A 27,627-nucleotide genomic window follows, 5' to 3' on the forward strand; every position below is an offset into this window, starting at 1 on the left:
TTTTTGTCTATTTTATATATTTCAATTAAATTTTATAATTTCTTTAGGACCATTTGGAACAATTACTTCTAAATCTGTTTACTGCAAAACAAGGCTAAAGGCATTCAGACTTCTAGAGGGACCTTAAAAAGCCCCTAAATTTGTTATTGTTAATGAAGTTAATTCAAAGGAATAATCACAAAGAAGTAGTATTGGCTATCCATGGGGAGGAAAGAGAATAGCAGATCTGGAACAGTAGGCCCCTATTCAAACTTAGGCAGCTGGAGTTCCTAATTGGCCAGATTGGGGACAAATTAAAAGATTGGTATCTTCTATGCCACTAAAAATTTTACTTAAAAAGTTAAGTCCAAATATAAATAGTCAATGTGAGTATTGTTATGGTTTAGATATGAGGCATCCCCAAAACCTCATGTATGAACTGTGCAAGGAAGTATAAAGGGTGAATGACTGGGCTATGAGAACTTCAACCCAATCAGTGAATTAATTCACTAATAGGGATTAACAGGATGGTAACTGTAGCTAGGTAGGGTGTGAGCAAAGGAAGTGGGTCACTGGGGACATACCTTAGGGGTACATATTTTGTAGTAGGTGAGTGGAAACTGTCTGCTTCTCAGTGATGTCTTGAGCCTCTTTCCTCTACCACACCCTCCCCATAGGATATTCTGCCTTGTGGTGGAAGACCTTAGACAACAAGCTTTCCCTGCTCAAGATGTTAATTTTGGAGCAGAAATAATGCAAGCTGCTAAGGGTATCCTCAGGGAACATCCTAGAATACAATAGTAGCAATCCACTCAGGTTGAAAATGCTGAAAGAATGTGGGAATACATCAAGTAAGACTCTGTATGTAGAAATTTGGTTACCCCAAAGATTGGAGTTAAGACCTGTTATTTACCACATTGGCTATCTGCATCTATTGTGGAATTCTCATTTACAAACAAGATAGTTCTGACCAATAGGTCAATTATGGCTTCATGCCTAGCAAACTACAATTCAAACAGTGCAAATCCAAGGAAAGGCACAGAGCTTCTAAGACCCATGTTTCAAGAGACCCAGTAATTTGGTAAATGCTCTCGAGATGCAGATGTTTAGTCTGCTGGACTAAACAAGGTCTTGCCTTCTCCCAGCATCTAGCAATTTTTCTCTGTAGCCCATCAAAATCATAGTTAAATCTATGTCTGCAATTAAAAAAAAATTAATGTCTGTTTTTACTACTGTAAATTTCACTGTTAGGACTAGATCCATTGTGTTCATGATTTTATCCCTTCTACTTAGTGTCCTTCTTCATGGTTGGTAGTTGTTTAATGCATATAAAGGAATAATGCCAGTGGGATTAAGTTTTTTATAGTATGTTTTTAAATGTGTTAGAATTAACTTTGAAAAGAGAAAGACCTAGTTCTCCACAACTGTCAGAATTTTCTTCTGGGAGAGGTTATTTAGCCAAAATAGAATTGACTTTACTAATATACAGATAATATTAACCTGCTTATTATGACAGTCATCCACCAATTTTATATCAATTGTACCAATTTTCTGATCCTATACATTGATCTATTTCAATATACTTTCAGGTTTACCACATTGGATTGACCCATTTTACAGTTTTATTCCTAGGCATTTTATCTAAAAATCCTCTTTCTTCAATAAGATAGCTACATTCATATTTATCCTACTCTCAAAGAACTTGAAGAGATATTGCAATCAATATGGACATAATGTATTCTGTTCACTAGGTTTCACAATGTTTGCATGTCTTTTCATAAACTGCAGCTTGATCGCTGTCTAATGATTAAGATCCTTTGGTGATCCATAAAAATATCACAGATGGCCAAACATGGAGGCCCATGACTGTAATCTCAGTGGCTCAGGAGGCTGAGGCAGGAGGACTGCAAGTTCAAAGCCAGCCTCAGCAATTTAGCAAGGCCCTAAGTAATCTAGCAAGACCTTGTCTCAAAAGAAAAAAGAAAAAGGGCTGGGGATGTGGCTCAGTGGTTAAGTGCCCTTGGGTTCTATTCCTGATACAAAGATATATTTATAACCATATCCATAATCCCATATGTAATCAAGGAATGTCAAAAGTGAAATGAATTGTCTTTCTGGATCATTATCTTTGGTTTTGATTACTTTTGTAGAGAAAAATTTAATTACGTAGGAAAAGTCTCAGTTTTTAAAAAATCTTGATAAAGAATATTAAATGTTACTTAGAAAAGGCCAGACAGACTAGTGTTACCACTGTTGACCGGTGATGAGTTCTTGGTTCCCCAATGTTGAAGAATAACAGAAAAGCACATGCTGAGGCAAGGTCAGAGTGGAAATTAGAAGTTTATTAAAGGACAGCAGAAAAGACTTCTTCCAGAGGAAGAAGGGGACCCAAGAGGTGGAATCCGTGGAAGGGCTGTTGTCTTCCCTTTTTATAGTTTTGGTGATGGAATGTAGGTTGGAAGGGTTAGGACACAGGTGGACCAAAGGGGCAGGAAGGACTTTTGGGATGGGCTTATCACTTCTCTGGGATGGGCTATCTCCAAATTTGTTGGGGGCTTTTTCCTGGGCTCCATTAACATTTCTTTGAGGTGGACTTTGGCCTAGGGCCTTTTTGGGACTTCATTAACATTCCATGAGTTGTCCTGTTTTCCCTGAGTCATTCTCAGCATGGCCTCCATTTTAGATTTCACTCAGTATTAGACCCAATTGACCTAACTTTAAATCTTGCTTCACTAGGCCTATAATCCCAGCTTCTCAGAAGGCTGAGGCAGGAGGATAGCAAATTCAAGGTCAGCCTTGTGAGGTCCTGCTTCAAAAAATAAAAAGGGCCTGCAGTGCAGCTCAGTGGTAGAACACCCCTGGGTTCCATCCTCAGTGGGGGTGGGGGGATTGGAGGGCGAGGATGACACCCAGACTGATGTAATCTCATATAGTAAGTACATAAAGCAACTGGTTAAATTTCAGTGTATAAAACTCTTTTTTTTACTTCCAAAGATAGATTAGACAAGCCTGGTGCCTAAGTAAGATGGCATTAGCAACACATAAATACACCAATAAAAAACAGATGGACCATCAATGACAAAATGATTTATGAATTTCTAAAACAGTTTAATAGGAACACAAATTGTTACAGTCCACAGAAATATTCAGTGTTAAGGTCAGCAAAGAAATAAAAACATGATCTAGTTTCTGGTACATGTTAATACATATATTGTTTAATTTTTATTTTATTTCAAAAATGAAGAGCACTTAGCTAAGAGTATTTAGCCTTCATTTGTGCATTTTTTATACTTTCTTTTAAATATATTTCTGCAGAAGTTGATGTTAAGAAGTTTATATTAATAACAGAGAAGGAAAAAAAGCATTTTACATTTTTGGTAGAAATAAGTTAGTGAAATAATTTCCTGACTCAGGCAAAATGTCACCTCATACTATTTTGGATAATTGCAACAAACCTATTGAACAATTGCTGAAATAAAAAAGTTAAGCAATATTGAAGGCCGAGTGGAGAAAACAGAACTCTCATGTTGATAATGGAAATGCATATTTCTGCTGTAAGGGTCTGGCGAAACGTCAGAGGGAGAGACCACCCAAGAGACTGACTCCATGCAATTGGCAAAAGGGGATATTTATTGGGGATCCATTCCAGCAAGCTGGGACTCTGTGCTCACTCAAGGAGGGAGAGCAGCCCAGAGCCTAGAGCAAAGGTCAAGCAGAGCTTAAGTACACTTTTTGGAGAGGGCGGTGGGCTTTGCATACATCAGAACAAATCATCATGAGGCTCGGGGAAATTGAACAACAACTCTGAGAAGTGATTGGCAAATTCATTGGCGGGAACAGGTCGGGCGGGGGTGATTGGTCATTCCTAAGCGGGGTACACATTCAAACTAATTGGTTCAGGCCCTGTGACAAACTGCACAGGGCCCTAGGCTAAATGGCTAGTAGGGTGTTGTCTTAACTATCTCAGGAATCTGGGTGTAACAGAGGAACTCAATAATACCTAATCTTTTACATTTTAATTCAAGCCTTCCAGCTTAGAAACTTTACCCTTTCAGTGCAATTACTTTTAATATTTTTTTTCAGAGAATCCACCAAATCTGAACACATATGCACACTATTGTTACCGCTGTTGGCCGGTGATGAGTCCTTGCTTCTGTTATGCTCGAATTCAGGACCCCCAAAGACCACCAGAGACCCAAGATCAATGTAAGCAGCAAAGAGGTGTTTATTGCGAGCTAGCTCGGTCCTCCGCGTGCACACACAGCAACTGGTGACGCTGAGAGGCCCGGAGCCCAGGGTTTGCAGCATTTTTATACATTTTTTGGAGAGGGCAGGGACTTCACATACATCATAGCATCTCTTAGCAAATCATCACACACCGAGGGAAAATCAAATAACAACTCTAAAACATGATTAGCACATTCACTGGAGGGAACAAGTTGGGTAGGGGTGATTGGTCAGAACAAAAGGGGTATTGGTTTGAACTGATTGGTTTGAGCCAAGAGGGGTGTACGTGCTGAATGTTATCAACCATCATAAACTACTGGGAGGGTCATATGGCATCCCAGGTATTTCCCTGTCTCATGCTGATTGGTGGCTACTAGGGGGTTGCTATGGATCTCCACCTACCCTGACTGAATCAGGGACACCTGGCACAGCAGATCTCTCCTGTTATTTGTAGATAAACAACTTAGCAGGGTGGGAATGTGCCTAGGAGTGCTCTGTGGGTTTTTCCAAGGACAAAGGTCATGTCCCTTTCTTGGACAGGCTTTGCTCTGAGATAGAGGCTGGTTTTTCACTTCCCCATTGTTGAAGAAGAATAACACCAGAGAGCAAGCCAAAGCAAGGTCAGAGCAGAAATTAGAAGTTTATTAAAGGACAGCAGAAAAGACTTCTCCCAGAGGAAGAAGGGGAACCAAGAGGTGGAATCCGTGGAAGTGCAGTTGTCTCCCCTTTTTATAGTTTTGATGATGGAATGTAGGTTGAAAGGCCCGAGGGGTGGGACATAGGTAATCTGGGCTGGAAGGACTTCATTATCACTTCTTGGGATGGGCTATCTCCAGATCTGTTGGGAGCTGTTTCCTGGGTTCCATTAACATTTCTTTGTCGTGGACTTTGGCCTAGGGCCTTTCAGGCCCATGAGTTGTCCTGCATTTCCGGAATCATTCTGAGCATGGCCTCCATTTTAGATTTCACTTGATATGATATTAGACCCGTTTTACCTAACTATACTGACTACCTAACTTTAAATCTGGCTTCACTATGATCCAGCAATTCTATTCCTGGGTATATATTTTAAATTTTTATATGCATGTTTACATTCACCAAAAGAATTATGACATGTATTAAAATTCAAATAGCAGCACTATTTGTAATGATTTTAAACCACCAAATGTTATCAAGAAGTGAATGGATAAATCGTGCTTTAACCACACAATAGAATATGATAAAGGCAATGAGATAAACTACAACTACACACAATAATGAAAATGAATCTCATAATTACAGTCATCTTGGGGTATTGGAGAGGATTGTTTCTGATGTAAAGGTAAAAGTTCCAAGCTGATTCTAAGCCGCAGAGCCTGAGTTAAAGTGTAAAAGACCAGGCATCCTAAAGTTTCCAAAGTGCAGGGATTGGGTTAAAAAGTAAAAGACTAGTATTGTTAGAGTCCCTCTGCTACCCCCAAAACCTGTAATCCCTGTAGCTGTTAGGACAATACTGGAACTGCCCAGTAAATATTTCCACTGACTTTCTGGTTGCTTGGCACATAGGCATTGCAGGACCTAAACCAATCAGTTTGAATGTGTACCCCACCTAGGAGCACCAATCACTCCTGCCCTAATTGTTCCCGCCAATGTATGCACTAATCCTGACTCAGGGTTGTTGTTCAATTTTCCCTCGCCTCATGATGATTTGTTCTGATGTATGCAAAACCCCCCACCCTCTCCAAAAAGTGTACTTAAGCTCCGCTTGAACTCTGCTCTGGGCTCTGAGCCGCTCTCCCTTCTTGAGTGAGCACAGAGTCCCAGCGTGCTGGAACAGGATCCTCAATAAACTTCCCCCCTGCGATTGCATGAAGTGAGTCTCTTGTGTGGTTTCTCCCCTCCGACGCTCCGCTGCACCCCAACACTGAGATGTACCAAATATCAAAATCTGATTATGCCCTGGTTCCTTATGTAAGAAGCATATTTTTTTCCACATAACCTATATACATTCTCCTGTATACTTAAAATCATCTCTACATTACTTATAACACATAAATGCAATGTAACTGCTACGTAAAATTTGTTATTCTGTATTGTTAAGAAAGCAGTGACAAGTAGAAAAGTCTGCACATGTTCAATAAAGACATGATTTTTCCCTGAGTACTCTTTATCTGCAGTTGATTGAATGCATAGATACAGAAAGCTCATGGTATAATGTTGAATAAAGGAAGCAATGAAAGAATAAACAGTATATATATATAATTATAATTATATATAATTCTTTCAGTATGTAAATTATATATATGTAATTTACATATTGAAATAAACCAGGCAAGATATTGTTATTTGAGAAGTCAGGATAGTTCAGAGGGACTCTTGGTATGCTGGTAATTTCCTGTTTAATGATATTCATAGCAGTTAACCTGTGTCCTGAGCAATTGTGACTTAGGCTCATTTATATGTGAAGCCAAAAATGCCTTGCTAAGAAGGTTTGTAATTATTAGACTAAAGTAAAACAAAATATTATTAAAGATGGCAATGAATCAAAACTCATTGATCCTTTTCATGTAAATATAGTCATTAATACCTACAAGTATGGAAATTTGGCCTTCTTGAATATAACTCACAAAATTTAATTCAAATATTATTTTTGAAATTATACATGCCTCTTTTCATTTAATACTACATTGATAAACAAATGTTTTTATCCATAAAATATAAATTTAATGTTATCTATCTTTTACTTGTCTTTCTATTCATATTTTTATTTTGCCAAAAACTTCTTCATTTTGCTTTGTTTTTGAGAAAAAAAATAGTTAAATTTATTTTACCTGTTAAAAGTTAGAATATTGGCTCCTCTTCATTGAAGAATGATTGGAAAAGTGTATGCAGGGACGTCTGGAATGCTAATATTGCAGTTTTGTTCTGTGTGCTGCTTGCATGGGAATATTCACATTTATAAAATTAATTCACTCTAGACATGTGATTTCCACATTTTCACTGTCTGTGCTGTAATTTCAATAAATGTATTTAAAAAGAGGAAAAACCAAGGGAGATGAGATTGGTTGGGAACATAAAGGTTAATAGCCGTTTGTATACCTGTGATATATAATGTCTTATTTTATGACTTAAAATGTAAATAAAATTATATTAAAATAATTTTAAAAATCTTACGGCACTCAGGAAAAATCACAGAAAGGAGAAATATCTGAATGACATTAGACTCTTATGTAAATATATTAAAAATGTAGCTGTACATACTTCATTGGCTTTGACAATAATAATGTTTTTAATGTCCTAAAAAAGGAAATGTAAATCAATAATTTTTATATTCACTCAAATTGACATTTAAATATAAAAGAAATAAATTCATAAATATGTAAGAAATCAAGGAATAGAGTCCAAGAGCCTATCCTTAAAAAATGATTATAAATTCCAAGTGGAAAGAAGAGGAATCAAAATTAAGATCTCAATCACAGAGGAGCTATATTAGGAAAATGTTAGTAGGAAAAAAATTCACTTACATATAAAATTAAAATTTGAAAAAATGGGAAAATTAGTTATGATATTAAATGTTTAAGTGCTACAATCATAGAATAAATGTTAAACTAACAAAAATCAGAAAGTAATGAAAGAAGGGTGTTGGAGACTGTAGGACTATATATCATAGTTTGTATATTATATCTGTTCATTGAACCTGCTTAAAAAAGTGAAATGAAAGCTGAAGTGATTTATGTGATCTTTAAGCTGAAGCTTTAAAAAATAGCATTCAAATGTCAGATCTCCTCCATTCTTGCCTTGGTGACTGGTAGCACTCAATATGACCCCAGTCTCAGGGCAAGAAAGACATGCACAGTCATGAGCTGCCCATTAAAAACAGGTAGAATGAGTGAGATGTAACATAAGAAATATAACTGGAAACCAACCACAGTGGTGCACACCTGTAATCCCAGATTCTTGGGAGGCTGAGGCAGAATGACCGAAAATTCAAGGCCAGCCTGGGCAATATAACAGGCCCTTGTCTCAAAATAAAAAAGGACTGGAGGTGTAGAGCACTTCTGGTTTCAATTCCTAGTACCACAAAATAAAGTTGGTCGGTGTGGGGGGAGAGACAAATAAGACAAAGAGGAGAGGGAGAAGAAGAAGAAGTAATTTAACAATTAAAGATTATCAGACACAGAGGGGGTGTTGCCTTAAAGAATTAGAGGTTAAAAAAATACAAGGTTTTACAATCACATAGACTTCAGATATTGAAATTGTCAGATCCAGAATATAAAACAAATACCCAGAAGGAAACACAGACAAAATCACATGAAACAGAAATAGAAGCTAGAAATAGAAGGAGTGGAGTGTCAATGAGAAACCACTTGGCTAGATCAAGTGGGAAGTAGTGTATCCAAACTTGTAAGTGACTCATATTATGAGACATTGCCAAAAAGATTTGTATAAATTTGTATGAATCTATAATAGAAAAGGAGAATATTATACTCTCTCTTCCTCCCACCCATCTCCCAGGGATGAACACTTTCACACCCAATCAATTAAAGTCTGCATTTCCTCTTATGAATGAGACAGTCTGACTCCTTTATCCAGAATGATGAATTCTGCAGTGTCCCCCTATTTTCCTCACAAAAAAATCTATAGAGTCATAGAAAGGGATCCATGAAATAGATAGAGGCAAAATGTCAAATACAAAGTTCATATTCACTCAGGTTTCTTTGATTTGTACACTGGATCTTTTCTGCTACCAGTTGAGGTTAAAAAAATTATTAAAAAGTTGATTGTATATCTTCAGAGGTCATAGTAGACACAAGAGGAAGAGGCTACATGTATTTAAAAATATTGTTATAAAAATGAGGGAACATACTGTTCCTTTTAAATTTTTCTTCACTTCCTGAATCATGTATTTCTAGGAACATTGCCAAAGCAGAAGGAAAATATGGACATGTGAAACTTAAAAGAATTTGCAGACATTTGGATCAACTGGCCCTGCAGAAATCCTGGCTTATGCAACCACAAATAGTAAAATCTTTGAAAATAACACTGACTTTATGTTTTTCATTTTATCATAGTGCATTTGACTATAGACCCTATAGGGCTATTGAGTATTTTGTACATACTTCATTGACTTTGACAGTAATGATGCTTTTACAGAGATGTAGTAATTTATTTGGGTTTACATATGTGTAACATAAATAGTAAGTTTTATCTGAATTCATATATTTTTAGTATTATAGTCTCGAGTACATGACCAATAGCCTTACAATTTTTAGGTTGCTAGTGTTGGCCCAGGTGCTTGGTAAAGGTAAATTTTAGTTAATATTGAGATAATATTGAGATGATATGCTGTATGTCTGGAAACACCATTTGATGTTCAGTTCATTTGGAAGAACAATGTCATGGACTACTGGCAATCCATCATTATGTTAGAAGGCTATTTTATTTCACCAAATTAATTTTTCTGGAGGCAGGCTAATAGTGAACCATGTTGTTTTTGTGTCTAAAATTAAACTTGTTAGGATACCAAAGTTCTACAGTCTCCATTGGAGTGTTATGCCTACTTCTTGTGAGATCATGGGACTATATAGGGCAATTTATAGGTGCTATGCAGCAGAAAGAAGTCTATGAATGCAGAATTCTGGAGGCTAAGTGGGTATAGTTGGTCTGTGCCAAAGGTTTTAATTAGCTATGAGGCTGGACAAAGGTATTTGTAATGTAATGGGATCTGAAGGTGATATGGGCTGCAGGAAACACTTGTGTAACTAATTCTTGCATTGATTTCAAGGCCACTACCTCTAGAGAGTAGTCTGAATGTCTTTTGAATTAGTGCAGAGACTGAAGAAAATTTTCCAACTGTGATATATGCTATGGGTAATATCCAAAGGAATCAATTAGGTATTGAACATCTTTTGTAATAGTTGATGGTTGTAGAACCAGTGGTTCACCTTTACCATTTCTTTGAATTATAGTTCAAGAAGCTCCCAACTTAGTAAGTGGAGTAATGTCTTAAACTTCAGCTTCATTCAAAGTCAACCTGTTCTAGTCAGATGTTCTAGGATTGCCTTGATGTGCCATGAGTTGATTTTTTAGTAGAAGTCATTATTAAAAATCATTGCTAAAGGAACCACAACAAGAACCAAAGTGAAGTGAAGTACTTAAGGTATTCAAAGAACAGCCTACCAAACTAGAATTCTATGTCCAGCAAAATTATTCTTCCAAAGTCAAGGAGATATGTTTTCTTGCACAAAAAATAATAATATAAATATTTTTAAAACCCTATTTTTATTTTAATTTATCAATTACTGTATCAAATGATACTATATCAAATGATACTGTAGTGGTCAATTCAGGATATTATACATTTGCCAAAAAGTTATAACAATTTCTGTCACTAAGAATAAAAATTAATGCACCCAAATGTAAAAAATAAATAAATAAATAAACTAAGAAGTTGGAGAATTTCAGGATGGAATGTGGACTTTAACAAAACAATTGACTATATCCGAACTTATCACATAACCTCATTGACAGGGAAGTGGAAAATATTCTAATAACCTTCGTAACTTTGAAAATTATTGGAAATTGTAAGACTAAATACCAAAGGAGCTGTGCATAAGCACTACTCTAGTTTATAAAGTTATTTTTCTTATGGGTGTAGATTAATAAATCTGAAAATGCTATGCCTATCTAGTAGGATTAAAGAAAGGTAAACAGAGGTGAGATGATAGCAGCTGGCTTCTCACTGCTGGAGAAAGATGTTATGGTCACCAAAAAAGCTAAAATTACAAAGATTGAATGAGGGGAATACCAGTTGGTATAACCAGTTTGGAAAACTGTCTGATATTATCTACCACACCTAAACATAAGTTGTGGCCTAATGGTTCACTCCTAACTAGGTATTACCTGGAAATGTGGACACAATGTTGCCAAAACCCATATAATTTAATGTTCATAGCAATACTACTATTTCTGTTAGCTCCAAACTAGAATCTAGCCACAGACTCATTATCAAACATACCGATAAATTAAAAATGGTAAATATTTCAAACAATAGATATTATATAGAATTAAGAATTAACAACCTGTAACTATATCCAACAATGCAGTTGATTATCCCAAACATTGTGAAAGACTAAACACAAGAGCAAATAGCTTACTTTCCATTTATATACAGTACTAAAACCAGGTAAATATATCCCATGTTCTTAGAGATCCTGATAGTGTTCACCCCATATGGAGGGCCAGGAGGACAGAGGGCAAGGGGCACTGACTGAAAGGCAGTATTGATTGGGGAGATAGTGAAGTTTAGTGATTTGACCTTGATGGTGGTTGTGTGTTTTTACACTAATATTAAGCAAATCATTTGCTCTTATTCTCTTTATGCATATTATACTTCACTATCAAGTTTTTTAAAAAACAACATTTCAATTTTTCTTGAATGATTAAACTCATTTATGTCAGAGTGAACCAGTTGCTTCACGCATGCATATTAAAAAGTCTTTAAAGACTGATTTCACAAATTGCTGGTAAAGCAAGCTCCCCTTATCAGACAGGACTATGTTGTTTGCTTATGTTGTTTGCTTATGTTGTCTGGGAGTTGATTGAGAAACCACTGCCTCAACTGAAGTTCTGTAAATGGTTTTAAAAAGACATTATTACATTACTTCCTGTTCCATGGTTTACATGCAATAGAACTGAACAGAGTTGGGTTACTGGAGAGTTTATGAAATCCCAGGAGGTGATAACCCCCTGCTGCTTCTACATTTCAGGAGACCTGAGCTTGTTCCCAATAGAGAACATGCCTTCATTTACCAGAACAAATCAAAGAGAGGTCACAGCATTAGAATTCAGTGGGAGTGCAGTAAGAATCCTGATCAAGTTCTGGTGATGCTAGGATTAGTAGGTTTAGTAGGTTTGGGGTTTTTTTCTTGTTTTTCTTTTTTTTTTTTTTCTCCTTCTTTGCTTTGGGAAAGTTTCTGATGGGTGGAGCATCCAGTAACCCCTATTTCCCAAGCTCTTTCAACTTCCTTTAGAAGCAATTACTTTCCTGTCCTGATTGCGATTTCTAGCAGAGGTGAACTGGACCCTGTGAGCACTCTCAGCTAATAAATGTGCCCTTAAAAGATTCAAAACATGAGATTGCCTGCAAAGATTATTTGGTTGATATTGTGGACTGTTTGTACAGCAGAAGGTAAGATGAAAACAATAAAGCTTTTTCCTCATAAGTGTATTAGGAAACATTTGCTGATGTTGTTTTCACATAATTAAAATTTAGTCTAGAAAATGTGATTTAATTAGTAGTCTATAGCTCAGTTTTTGGCTTTTGACATTTTATACATTAAAAATGTAATTACCTGGGCTGGGGCTGTAGCTCAGTGGTAAAGTGCTTGCCTCGAATGTATGAGGCACTGGGTTCAATCCTTAGCACCACATAAAAACAAATAAAGATACTGTGTGTTCATCTACAACTAAATGAATATTTTTTAAAAATGTAATTACCTTATTCGAATGACATACCTGACTATTCATAATTTTATTTCATGTATAATTTAAGAAACTATTTAAATAAGTGTTTCTGAAAACTAATCTGGTATAATCATTTCCCATGTAATTAACATAAGATACCATCTACTCTTTTTGTTTACAAGCTTTATCAATATGCTTTATGTGAAAGTAGTAAGAGATAATGTGCATATATACATAATCAAAGAAAGCCTTCAAATCAATAATGATTAGATTTATTTCAGATATAATTTTAACTCTTCCTAAAAAATAATAATTTACAAATGATATTACCATGGCCTTAAAAGTCTTGTAGAAAAGCATTACTTGTATTATTAGAATGAGAAAACCCTATCAGTTTGAAACACAATTGAAACATTTAACTTTTTCATTTTAGTTTCTTTTTTCCTATGGTTATCTATAAGGTATGTTGTCTAAGAGCAGTCTTTTGGTTTAGTAAATGTGAGCACTAGGATTTTTTTTCTGATACTAGTAAAACAAATTCTAAATTTATAATTAAATTTTAAAAAATCTTTTTAGTCATAGATGGACATAATATCTTCATTTATTTATTTTTATATGGTGCTGAGAATCAAACCCAGTGCCTCATCCGTGTGAAGCAAGTGTTTTACCACTGAGCCTCAATCCCAGTCCCTATAATTAAATTTAATTCTATCTATAATTTCCAATAGATTATAATTTTTATCCTCAGTGAAGTTTGCTTTCGTAATTCACGATAGGTAACTAGATATGTGATAGGTATCTGAGCCACATTACAATGTCAATTGAAAAACATATCATTGGGCTGGGGATGTGGCTCAAGCGGTAGCGGCTCACCTGGCATGCGTGCGGCCCGGGTTCGATCCTCAGCACCACATACCAACAAAGATGTTGTGTCCGCCGAGAACTGAAAAATAAATGTTAAAAATTCTCTCTCACTCTCTCTCTCCTCTCTCATTCTCTCTAAAAAAAAAAAAAAAAGAAAGAAAAAAAAACATATCATTCATAATTTCCCCGAACTTTTTACTTATCCAAAACATTTTGATTGAGAGCCTACAATATAGTATCTAGCCCCTGAAGAGTAGTAGCAAATGTTACAGAACTTTTCTCCTTTGAGGTTTTTCCAATCTAGAAAATAAATTCACATTTTTTTTCAGTTATGTTCTTTAGGAATTTTTTTTTAAATTATTTAAAATTTATTTAAAGTTATTTAAAAGTTATTTCAGTTATGTTCTTTAGGAATTTTTATTTAAAAAGTTAATGTTTTAAAATATTGTACCTTATTTGGGAGAGAGAGAGAGAGAGAGAGAGAATTTTTTAATATTTATTTTTTAGTTTTCGGTGGACACACATCTTTACTTTTTATTTTTTATGTGGTGCTGAGGATCAAACCCAGTGCCCCACGCATGCCAGGCGAGCACGCTACCACTTGAGCCACATCCCCAGCCCACCCTTTTTCATAGTTATATATTCTAATATGTTATTGCTTGTTAGCTCATAAACCTTATATCCAACCACTTTTCCCCCCCTCAATACTGGGGATTAAACTCAAAGCCTTTCATGTGGTGCGAGGCAAGTACTCTCCCAGAATTACATCCCTACTCATATCTAGTGATTTGAAAAAAAAACCTTTATGTATGTATGTGCTTTTTTATTTATTTATTTATTTTATGTTTTTATTAGTGCATTCATTATGGTATATTCATACAAGTACATAGCATAATTTGGCTACATTTAGAACCAGGCAGATATCAGTTTCTTGCACATATAAATACAATAATTGGAAGTTATTATTACATTTATTATTATTACATTTGCAAAATGTTCTAAAAAGAATGTGAATATTACCAATCATAGCAAACTTTCTTTTCCCTTAAGTAAATGTTTTTGTCTTTCTTATTTTATGGGAATGCTTTTAATGTTTTACATTACATACTGTTTGCTGAAGTTTTATGTAGATATCATTTACTATGTAAGGAAGATTTAATTTATTTTTAAATAATTTTTCAAAATGAAGAATTAAGGCCAAGTTAAATTGAATTGTTTAAATGATTACAAAATAGAATTTGAAATATTATTAAAATGGAGTGCAGCACAGTATACATGATTATTCAATAAGAGTGATTTAAATTCTTCATTTGCATAATCAATTCTAGCTGGCTTGTTTCACTTGTATTTTATTTTTCTTCAACGTGTGTTTAAATGTGATATCAGTTCCTCCTGGTGAATTGAGCAATAGCACATCCATGTTTTAGAAGAAACAATCTTTATCTGGCTGTATTCCTAACAGATAAAAAAAATTCTAGAATTTAAAATGTTATTTAGGTCAGCCTCATAATAGCCATCAGACCACATGTAAGATAGTAAGCCAATAAGAAAAATTTCATGAATTTCCAGTGGATATAGGATTCCTAATTTATTCCTTACTTTTCAGAAATTCTCTGAAACAACTAGTTGAAAACGTCATCGATTTCATCAGTCGATTATGCCTCAGAGAAATTTTACTAAGCAGAATAGCGTTGATTGCTGAAAGTGTTCATATATACTACAACATTTGCTTCTGTTTTTATTTTTTTCATTGAATACTGAATACTAAATTGAGAGGTTGAAAGAGTTTTGAAAACTACCACAATCTGCTCCACTCCACTAGACACAAAATGTAAACATTTCATAAATTTCTTTTGCCTTGATAAGAGTGAAAACCTTATCAAACCTTTCCTCAGAAAACCAATACTCCTACAGAATAATAATAGCAGGGAAAATGTGTAACCTCAACTTTCTGTTTGTTCTCCCCTTTTACTATTCTGGGGACCAAGTGGCACCTTGAATGTAGTGCTTGATCTGCATTCACATTCCTCCTTGTGTAGGAACATAAGTTGCTTTTTTTCTTGTGAAAGGTCTTGGCTCCAGGAGAGAACACAGGCTACTGAGAATTGGGTGGGACTTACAAGACAGAGTATAAATTACAGTTCCTTAATAAAACCAGAGTTTCAGTTTTATTGAATGTATTATGACCAAGCTTTTCCAGTAGATCTTGAAAATTTAGGATCTAACAATTGAATACTATTTGTGATTAGGCCATAACCCCCAAATTACAAGATTATTAAAGTAAACAGATTAAAACTATACTGAACTGGGGCTGGGGATGTGGCTCAAGCGGTAGCGCGCTCGGCTGGCATGCGTGCGGCCCGGGTTCGATCCCCAGCACCACATACCAACAAAGATGTTGTGTCCGCCGAGAACTAAAAAAAAAACTAAAAAATAAATATTAAAAATTCTCTCTCTCTTTCTCTCTCTCTCTTAAAAAAAAAATCTGAAAAAAAAAACAAACTATACTGAACTATGTCCAACTGAAATATGCGCTGGCTTATGGTGTTTTTGGATACATGTGTTTTCTGATCCTGGAGGTTTAGAGGGCAAAAATGTTCTTTGAGGCCTAGAAAGATCTTATAAAGATTGAGAGGTTCCATTTCAGTCAAGAAAAGAAGAATTGGTTTTGTTACAAAATACATTGTTTCAGGTGTAAGATATTTTAAAATTTGAGTTAACCCTAATGTAAAAAAACCGATATTATATATCATATAAAAACTAAATACACATCAATAAAAATTGTTCTTAATAAAGATATACATATAAGTGTTACATGTCATTTTCTTATCCAAAAAAGTGATAGTATATTATCTCAAATTGTTTTAATTTTAGTGCGACAAATAAAATCCCCCATTTTGTCCAAACTCCACATAATCAGAGATAGGTATATGGGTTTTTACCTATATGATGAGAATACAAAGTGTAATCCCATGCAATATCTCAGTTGTCTTTAATATCTTCTCTTCTCCTGAAATACTTTGCAAGTTGATGTTGTCATAAATTCAACCATTCTTTAATTTACATAGAATGACAAACACTCTGAATCAATACTTTAATTATCCTCCATATGTCCTGTGAATTATTATAACCTGGAAATGTTATAACCATTTTAGTAGGGGAAGGTAGAAATGGATGGTACCAAGAATAAGAACAGGACAGAGTAATTCTTGAACACCAGGTGCTTCCAGGTAGAGGGATGAAGCACTACAGAAAGCGACCAGGGGTAGACATCATCCTCAGAAATGGTGGGAAAGTGAGAGGTGTAGTAAGGTGGGTCTTGTTCACTGTAAATTTAGGCATATTCTGGCAAAGCATATGCTGCCCTTCCTGCATACAATTTTAAACTGAAATCAAATATTTACACATTGGAAACTGACATAATTCTAAGGGAGAAGTAATTTTCTACATGTCAGTTCAAAAACAGGTCAGTAAACAGTTTTCATTTTTGGCCTTTGGTTACTAAAGTCTGATCCAAATTTAAAATTGATCGGTTTTTATCCACTAAGTCTCTTTTTCTTCAGTCTACCACTTTTCCTTTTTTGCAATTATGCCTCCTCTCCCCACACCATTTCAAGCTGTTTTCTGATAATAATGTATTTCAACCTAATTATGGCATACCTATTATTCTACCCAGTTTCTTATGGCTGTTACCTGTTTTTCCATTCTCTTTTTATGATCCTGGGATAATATTTTTTTAATAATTTTTTTTAGTTGTAGATGCACACAATACCTTTATTTTATTTATTTACTTTTTATGTGATGCTGAGGATCAAACCCAGAGCCTCACACACCTTAGGCAATCTCTTCACCACTGAGCTACAACTCCAGCTCCACCCTGGAATAATCATCATATTCTTTTTCACTATTAAAAAATGTTACACAGAAATTGTGCAATCATATCTTTAAATATAAAAAATATATAATTTTATTTTTGAGAATTTATGTTGCACTTAATAATAAAATATATAATTTTATTATTAAGTGCAACATAAATTCTATTCCTTTTTTAGAGTTTATTTTTAAAAAAACTTCCTTACTGCCACTGATATTTTCTTTACACCACTTTTCCTAATTATCTTTCTTCTCATGATACTTATAATTTGAATAACATTTTTAGAAGCTATTTGGATCAGATCATATATGCATATAAAGTATATTCATGTATATCCATGAGAAGATAGGAAAGAAATTTGATGCAGAATATCTGCTTTTTTCCTTTTCCATTTTGTTCACTTGCCTTATTTTTTTCTAAATTGATTTTGTAGTTTGGGTTTTTAGTGTATTCTACCATAATCTAAGTTATTTAAAAATATCTCCTACTGTACTCTTCCCCCTCCCCCAAAAAAAGTGATTTTAGAAAAATAGAGCAAATGTACAAAAAAAATGGTAAAAATTTAAGTAAAGTTTTCTGAATCTCACTATTATCTATAATAATAATTGAACGATAAAAATTTCAAAGATACAAAGAAAATAATACCATTCCCTTAAATTTGAATGTAAAAAAAAAGGTAAATGATGATTAAATGCATAGGGTGAAACATTTGTTGTTTAAATCTAAATAAATACTTGGATATAAGAACACTGACTTTAGTTATTAATCTGGAAATGAAAGCATAACATGGAAATTTTTTAAAGTTTAAGATAAATCAAGCATAAAAAAATATTTTCACACTTTGGAAAATATTTTTATGCTGCCTATTTAATAAGTCACTGCTCAGTTTTCTTTAAGAACTGCCAATTTAATTCAAGAAAATTTTGTACATACATTGATTATTTGGAGCAAAATAACTTTTATTGCTTAATTAGAAATTTTTGAGAAGGTTTTAATTAAGCTTAAACATATAGTTTTTTTGTTGATTCAGGCAAATAAACATCCTAACATAAGAAATGCTTTACTATTGTTATAACTCAATATTATAAATTATTACTTGCCGGGGTCCTGCCCCAGCGGCGAGGTCCAGGGAGTCCTGAAGGAGGAGTGGCGTCGGCGAAAAGATGAATTTTAATCACAGGAGTGATGTGATCAGATATGCAAAAATCACTTGTGGTTTGTACAGAATGGCCTGAAGAATAGAAGAACTGAGGCCTAGAGACAAGTTATGGCTGGTCAGTTACATAATGTGGAGAAATGGAGAAGGGATGATATTTTTTTTTCTTACAAAATCCAGTGATGTCACTTAAAATTGTGAAAGAAAGCACTGGAGTGTTAAAAATTATTTGTGGTTAAAAAAAAGAAAGAAAAAGAAAAGGTAATTGTATAAGAATTCCTTAGGTCTGATAAACACCTATACACAGAGTAAGGTTTTGAGGAGTTGGTAGGAAGAAATATGGCCTTATACTTTATATCTTATTAAAAGTAACTAAATTTGAAAGATCAAGAATTAGAAGTATAAACATATTGTTTGAAATTGGAATGATAAGCAGAAAAAAATTATTGGCCTCTGGGCCAAAGTCTTTGCAGATGAACTACATTTTGGGTAGAGATATTCCTTTAATAAAAGTGATTTTAATCAAATAAATTGATAGGAAACTTTGCATCTCTTTGTCCCATTAACTTAATAAAAGCAAAGGAACTGAATTCATCAAAATCTTCAGGTCATGGAAAATAGTCTCTACTTACAATGTTGGGAACTACATTTGAAATTTAACTAATGTGTTTTCCCAGTAACTGGAACAACACAAAATTGATCTGAATTTTGAAAGTAAAAGACACACAGTCCAACCTATAACTAAAGAGAAATTCTCTATGTAGCAACCTAGACGTGAAATTTCAATATCAACACAAAAACATCAAGCTTCTGTGGTAGTGGTGAAGGATGGAGAGTGGTGGTGTTTTGTAATGGGATATTGGCACCACCTAGTGGAGATTTTGTTCCTTTAAATTATGATTCTCAAAGCTCACGTTAACTTCACTAACACTAATGTTAAAATATTTTGCAAAATCTTCTGAGGAAAATCAATGAATATTACAGCCTACACAGATATTTTATTTTTCACAAAATGTAATTTCACAGGAGTATTTTTTTAATGAAATGTAAAACATTTTTGCCCAAATATGTCTATGGTAGGACTTGGCGCAGTTGGTTGTCTTTTTCCCCCCTCTTTTTTTTTTTTTTAAAATATTTTTAGTTGTAGATGGACATAATATCTTTTTATTTATTTTTATGTGGTGCTGATGATCAAAACCCAGTGCCTTACACGTGCCAGGCAGTGCTCTACCATTGAACCACAACCCCAGACACTTTCCCCTTACTTTTTAAAAAGAAATTCTAGAACAGAAAGTTAAATAATTACTATTATTTATAAAACCAAGTAATAAAAGAAGTTTGACAATTGAAATAATAATCTAACAAATATGTATGATAATATCTTAAAATTTACCATTTTTAAAACTAATATACAATGTTTCTAATATCACTGTTATTGTATCTTAATAGCACACAGTCTTAAAAGCATTAACAATTAAAATCAATAACCAGCATATTTATTTTTTCATTTGACTTTATTTACTTTTGTTTGCTTTAATTAGTTATACATGACAGTAAAATGCACCCTAACACATCACACATAGATGGAGTATAATTTCTCATCCTTCTGGTTGTACATGATGTAGAATCCCACTGGTCATATAGTCATATGTGTACATAGGGCAATAATGTCTGATTCATTCATTCATTTTTACTTAGGTGCTTCACATTTTATTTTAGACTTTTTTTGTGTGTGTACTGGGGACTGATACCAGGGGCATTTAACCACTGAACCATATCCCCAGCCCTTTTTTATATTTTATTTAGAGTCAGGGTCTCGCTGAGTTGCTTAGGGCCTTCCTAAATTGCTGAGGCTGGCTTTGAACTTGAGATTCTCCTGTCTCAGTCTCCTGAGTCTCTAGGATTAAAGGCATGCACCACTGCTCCCAGAATTATTGGTATTCTTGATGACAGCCATTCTGACTGTTGTGAGATGAAATCTCAGTGTAGTTTTGATTTTCATTTCCTTGATTGCTAATGATATGGAACATGTTTTTCATATGTATTTGTATGTCTTCTTTTGAGAAATTTGTGTTTAATTTGTTTGCCCTTTTAGTAATTGGGTTATTTGATTTTTTTTTTTTTGGTGTAAGGTTTTTTGAGTTCTTTATATATCCTAGATATTAACCTATGTCAGAAGAGTCACTAGTAAAGATTTTCTCCCATTCTGTAGGTTCTCTCTTCACATTCTTAATTGCTTCCTTTGCTGTGCAGAAGATTTTTAATTTGATACCATCCCATTTATTAACTGTTGGCATTATTTCCTGAGTGTTAGGTAGGCTGTTGAGTTGGAGTGATGATCCTACATTTTCTTCTAGGAGTTGCATAGTTTCTGGTCTAATTCCTAGGTCTTTGATCCATGTTGAGTTGATTTTTGTGCAGTATGAGAGATAAAAGTCTAGTTTCATTCTTCTACATATGGATAGCCATATGTACAAATGGATTGAAACATTCAATCCATTTCTGTGTCATAAAATTACTGATGTGTTGCAGTTAAAATCTAACCCTTTAGCCTAATCCCTTTTACTGTATTTGATTCCTCTTTACAATCTCGTTGCCTTCTGAATTGGTTAATTTTCATGATTTAATATTTCCCTTCAAGTAGGTTAAAAATTTCATCTCAATTCTGCTTCTATAACTTTGGCAATTAACTAGTTGTCTTAATTCATTTGTACTGATATAGCACACCATCATTAACTGGGCAGTTTATAAAAACAACACATGTTTATTTTTGACAGTTCTGAAGGCTGGGATGTGTGAGAAGGTGCAGCAGAGGATCAACTGAGGGCACCTGCTGGTTCATAGACAGCACCTTCTACTTGTGTCCTCACACAGTGGAATGGACAGGGCAGCCTCCTTTGTAAAACCACTCTAAAGCTTCTTTTAACATAGCTCTAATCCCCTTCATGAGAGCTCCACTTACATAATCTAATTACCTTCCCAAACCCTACCTCCTAATACCAACACATTGGTAATTAGGTTTAAACATGAATGTTGGGGAAGCAACAAACATGGATATCATATCACGAGCCTTCTTAACAAAGTCTGATGCTAATTTATCACTCAGACATCAGAAGATTATGTAAATGTCAATCAGTTGATCAATATACCCATTTATCTATTTAGCTCTTAAAATAAGAGATTCTTCCTAGTTGCTTAGGAAACTGTGGGAACAATCTAAGCAAGTCTGAAATCTACATGGTGGGAAGTCAGAAAGAGAAGGTAACAAACAGACTGGAACTCACAGGAAGGCAACTGCTGTCCAAGTAAAATTCCTTCCAGAATTTTTACTTTGAATAATCACCTGGAGTAAAGTCAATAGATTTATTGCATGCCTTCCTAGCAGCACATAGATTAGTGTTTGATCGAATACCAAAAGATGGAGGCCCAGCCATTTTCATCTATCAATTATTATGCCTATGTATGAGTATGAGTGCACGAATGGTGTAACCCTACATCATGTACAACCAGAGAAATGAAAAGTTGTGCTCCATTTGTGTAAAACATAAAATAAAAAAACTATCACAGCTAGTTAATAACTTTCCACTCTTCTCAACACTGAGAGCTTATAAGACATCAATTCTCTTTTCTCAGTTTATACACCATTGTCACGTAGTTTATATATGTGTGTGTATGCACACTTGTGTATTTAAACAGTATGAGATTATATATGTACATATATTATATATATATTTGTTTTGTAGTCAATGTTAATTTCAATTTACTTCTGTGTATATCATTTTCTTGGCTCTTCATTTCTTCTTTTATCATAGACCCTATATCCAGGGGCATTTTCCTTTTCCTGAAGTATATCTTTTAGTTCATTTGTTTTTGTTTTCTTCATGTGAATTTATGGAGGCAATTTTCTCAAATTTTATTGATCAAATTTTCATTCTCGAAAAATTATTTCTGTATGTAGAATTCTAGATTGGTAATTACAGCTTTCTCCAAATTAAAAATATCTTTTAATATCTTCTAGCTTGTTACCGCTATTGAGAAGTCTGCTGTAAGTCTAACCATTAATTGCCATTAAATGAATCTGACTTTTTCTTTGGCCAGTTTAAGATTTCACTCTTTTCTTTGGTTTTCTGTGTATTTTTTAAAATGAAGCTAGGCATTCATACCAGTGATACCACCAGTTACCCGAGAGGAATCCTGCTTCCTCACATGTTGAAGTATAACATTAGAGAAGCACACTGAGGCAAGCATATAAAGCAGGGTTTATTTAGAAAGGGGTAACATAGACTTCTCGCAGGAGGGGGAAGGAGGCCATGGCTGGTATCTTGGTATCTTAAGAAGTGAGGGTATTCTGCCTTTTTTTTTTTTTTTTTAATGTCTTAGGCTTCCTTTGTTCTCCTGCTCTCTTTCCCTTATCTCTCTCCTTTCTGTGTATGTGACTAGGCCCAGGAGATGCTCAGGTGGAATGACCAAAAGGTGAGAAGCAGATGGACAGGGGGATTGACCAGATGAAGCAGCCCAGGACACATTAATTAACAACTTTTACAACTCCCTGTAGGGAGGGACAATTCCTGGGACCAATTACCTTAGCAACAGGTTGGAACAGGGCAGGTTATCATGATAAGGGTGGAGGAAGGGCTCTGAAGTCCCTGCTAATGCTAGCTTCATAAGGGTGAACCCATTCAGGGTTTAATTTGACTTTCATCATATTTATTACTTTTACCTAATAAACCTAACAAGTAATGGTCATGTTAATGACTGTTCTTAAGATAATGAATTTTTTTTTCATTTTAACATTTGATTTTTGATAGTATTGGTGCTTTTCTTACTGAAAAGGAGAATGTAATTATTCAGTTGTTTAATTTTGCATAGGTTTTTTTTAATTTTAAAATACTGTAATATATATGTTGTTTTTGAAGTTTGTTTTATTCATTAAACTTTATATTTTTGATATTTAATCATAGTGTTTAAAACATTAAGTTTTCATTGTATATAGGATGAGTATTAATTATGATAATGTACTGTGTATTTCAAGAGCTGGAGAAAGGATTTTGAATGTTTTAACTGCAAAGAAATAATTGTTTGAGGAGAAAGATATTTGCCATGATTTGGACACTGTGCAAAGTACACATGTATTAAAACATCACAAAGACCCTATAAATATGTGCAAATAAGTATCAATTAAAAAGATGTTTTTACCATGAAGAAATGATAGATCATTGAGAAGATAGATGTTTAGCTTGACTTAAACATTGCACAGACTATACAAACAGGGATATACCACATAGTAAACTGTTATTAGGTGTAATTTTGGTTTTAATCTATCAATTTTTCAAAAAATAAAAGAAAAAATGAAAATATTGATAAAATAAGCAATTATGATAGTAGGTTAATGACACAAAAATAATAGTGAGTTAAACAACTGACAGAGTGTCACATATAGTGTTTAGTTAAAGAAGATTTAAAAGAATGTGTATTCTCTTACATAGATTGTGGTAAGATGTGAATCCCTTTGCTTTGGTGCCCCACACCTTTGGCCTTGTGGGCTGCAACCAACATGGCTTCTCTCTTGGATGGCTCTGCCCATTGCTTCCTACAGCTTTCCTTGGCAGATGTTCCATGTTACTAGAATCTTTTAATTCCTGAAGAGAATGAAGCTGCAGCTTCATTCTCACATTTTAATGCATTTCTGTCTCAGGGGTTACCTGAAAGGATTCTGACTCTCCTGCACTTTTCCTGGCCTCCCAGGCCTTCCTTTGAAACCTCAGTGGGGGCCTCCATGATCCCCAACTCCAAAATCCTATGTTCTTGAACAGTGGCACCACATAAATGATGCCAACTTTTGCTGCCAGTTCAAGGAATAGCTGGGCTCCTTGACTATGGTTGCAGGGGCCCTTGAATCTAGACAACTGAACATTATATAAGGAATCCTGGGGAAGCAACTTCATAGATTCCTCTTATGGAGGCAGGGTGCTCCTATGATCTCTTTTCAAATGAATTTTTATTTTATACTCTTAAGACTTCTATGGGTGTAGTTTTCTAAGATGCCCTCAAAGAATCTTTCCTTGTATCTCTGTACAAAATACTTAGCTTCTCTTTAGTGGTGGTAATCTCTTCAGCAACCACATTTTCTTGGCCCCAATTTTACTTTTACTTTTTTGGCAAAACTGAAAAGCTTTTTGAATCTTTCTTTTTTTTTTTAATTTTTTTTTTTTTGCTTCTCATTATCTTAGTAAACTTGGATTAAGAACCATCAGCAATACTCATGCAACTTTCTGAATTTGTGCTGCCTTGAAATTTCCTCCCCCACATCAATTAGTCCATCAACCATAGATTGAGACTCAAAGTTTCAGGTCATGGGCAAATTGCAGACAAGTTCTTTGCTGTCATGTGACTGTATCTAATGTGACTTGTCTCTAATCCACTTCCTAAGAGTCCTCATTACCATCTGCAACCTCATGAGCATAGACTTTTTACTGTTCATATTGTTATCAACATTCTGGTCTTCTCAGCTCCCATCAGAATACCTAATAAGCTTTGTTTTTAACATTCTAAGTTTTCTCCAGCCTGCATCTCCAAACTTATCAAACTCCTGCCACAAACCAGTTCAAAATGCTTCTGAACTACATGGTCAGATTACTCACAGCAACAACCCTACTTTTCAGTATCAATTTGTATGTTAGTCAGATTTTCATCTCTGTGACCAAAGTACCTGACAACAGTTACTTAACAAAAAAAGAATTTATTCTGAGTTTATAGTTTTAAGGACTAAACCTCTGAGTTGGTGAGCCTAAAATAAGTTTTTCTTTACGAATTCTCAGTTAACATATAATTTTAAGCACCTAACTAATTTTAGAAATGAAATTTTAAGCACCTAACTTTAGAAATGTAAGACAACGATTTCATGCTTCGACATTTACTATTATAGACTCAGTTGTTATTTTAGTGTTATCAAAATAATTTTTTTCTGTATGTGTTTAAGGTATTTTGCTTTTTGGTATGTGTGTTTTATCAGAGCCTGAATATAGGTTTCCTTGGTGTATATACTCAAGGAGTTTGCCAAGATTTATATTTGTGTTTTGATTTCTCTAATCAATTTTAGGTACCTTTGAGTTATTAATTTTTCAGTTATTACTTCTGTCAGTTATCCCTCCTTTGAAACTCCAGTTATTCATATGTTGTGTCACTTAACTCTGCATGACACATTTTTTTTTTACTCTGTTTGATTTGTTCTTGTTTATGCACTTTAGCCTTTCTGTATTTCACTTGTGGCATTTCTACATTAGATTTTCTTCAAGTTTAATATATTTCCCTCTGTGTCCATATGACTCATAAGACATTATTTCACATATTTTTCTGTAGTTTCAGAATAACATGATTTTTAGAGTCATTTTGTTTTGGGTATCTTTTTATTTTTACTCATTTACATCTTCTTTATATACATACTTAAAAGAGTTATTCTAAAGATATTGATAGCATTGTAGCTTCAGGAGCTAATTGTCTGCTATTTACTAACTTTATTTTCTCTTCCTGGACATACTTTTTCTCCTTTCATGTATGCTTTAATTTTCATTTGAAGAGATGGAATGTTATGACTTAAGTTTATATAATTACTCCCACCAACAGGAGTGTTTTCTTTCTTTTGATGCAAAGAGAAGACTGTGTGTGTGTGTGTGTGTGTGTGTGTGTGTGTGTGTGTGTATGTATGTATGTATGCTCATATATTTTCAATTGAGAACATGGTTAGAATCTTGCTCCTCTATCCCAAAAGACTGATAAATTTATCTACTTCTTTGGTGCATTGACTCCTGTTTGAAAATTTGATCCTGAGTGATTTTCAAATATAGCAAATATGTTAATAAAGATACTGTTTACTTAAAGCAGGAAACTTTTCCTGTTGGAACTTTTTGTCTGAGAATATGGGAAATTTCAGTCCAAAGCTTCACCAGGGAACTCTGATTCTAAACAAGTTTCAGAAAATTTCATGCTAGACGTAATCTCTCAAAGTTCATCTGGTTCTTCCTTTCTTAATTACCATTCCTCTATTTATTCAAATTCTGATCATCAATCTATATCCAGAGCTGGCAGTCAAAACAAGGTAAGAAATAGCCAAAGACCATATGTTTGCATGAAATAGGGCTTTTTCACTTGGATTTATTTCATTTAATTCTCTCAATCCCACAATTTACTTTTAAACACACACACACACACACACACACACACACACACACACTGTTTTACATGCACACTGTTCTAGTCAGCTTTCTGTTGCTGTGATTAAAAGATCTGACCAGAACAATTGTAGAGGAGGAAAAGTTTATCTGAGAGTTCACAGTTTCAGAAGTCTCAGTTCATAGATAGGCAGCTCCATTCCTCAGAGCTCAAGGTGAGATGAAACATCAGGGGGAAAGAGTGTGGCAGAGGGAAGCTGCTCATATGATGATCAGAAGGCAGAGAGAGAGACTCCACTGGCCAGGTACAAAATATATACTCTAATGACACATCTCCTCCAGCCACACCCTACTCACCTTTATCTACCACTCAGTTAATCCCCATCCCCCTATCAACAGATAAATTCACTGATTGGGTTAAAGCTATCATAACCCATTCATTTCTCTTCTAAACTTTCTTGCATTATCTTATAAGTGAACTTTTGGGGACACATCACAACAAACCCATGACACACATTCCCACAAGGGATGAATCAGTAACCATATAGGTATTTTTAAAAGCAAAGCTAACCCCAACACACCATATGTTTGCTTTTGTTATTTGCAGATTGCCAGGGACCTCCTCCAATAGGAGATACAGAAATTCTGTTAGGTTCCTGGCCTGACCAGCCTTATACAGAGGGTACTCAGGCTACCTACAAATGCCACCCTGGCTACAGAACCCTTGGCACCATCAAAAGGGCATGCAGAAATGGAGAATGGGTGGCTCTTAATCCAGCCAGGATATGTCAGAGTAAGTACTTCACTTTTTTAAACAATATTTATTCTTAAGTTTTAGGTGGACACAATATTTTTATTTAACATTCATGTGGTGCTGAGGATTGAACCAAGTGCCTCATGCATGCTAGGTGAGC

The 27,627-nt window shown here is 34.6% G+C and overlaps 1 protein-coding gene across 1 annotated transcript in view; it reads left to right on the forward strand.

The window, feature by feature from the left end:
- Positions 1-11,869: 11,869 nt before the first annotated feature.
- The window catches only part of LOC101966045 (complement factor H-like), a 42,323-nt gene continuing 26,565 nt past the window's right edge, over positions 11,870-27,627 (forward strand). Inside the window, exons 1-2 of the mRNA XM_078022522.1 lie at positions 11,870-12,376; positions 27,321-27,506. Coding sequence (XP_077878648.1) covers positions 12,319-12,376; positions 27,321-27,506 — 244 coding nt within the window. The 5' untranslated portion in view covers positions 11,870-12,318. The remainder of the gene's footprint in view (positions 12,377-27,320; positions 27,507-27,627) is intronic.

This window comes from Ictidomys tridecemlineatus, chromosome 10 (assembly GCF_052094955.1).
Source record: "Ictidomys tridecemlineatus isolate mIctTri1 chromosome 10, mIctTri1.hap1, whole genome shotgun sequence".
In the NCBI taxonomy this organism is placed as follows: domain Eukaryota; kingdom Metazoa; phylum Chordata; class Mammalia; order Rodentia; family Sciuridae; genus Ictidomys; species Ictidomys tridecemlineatus.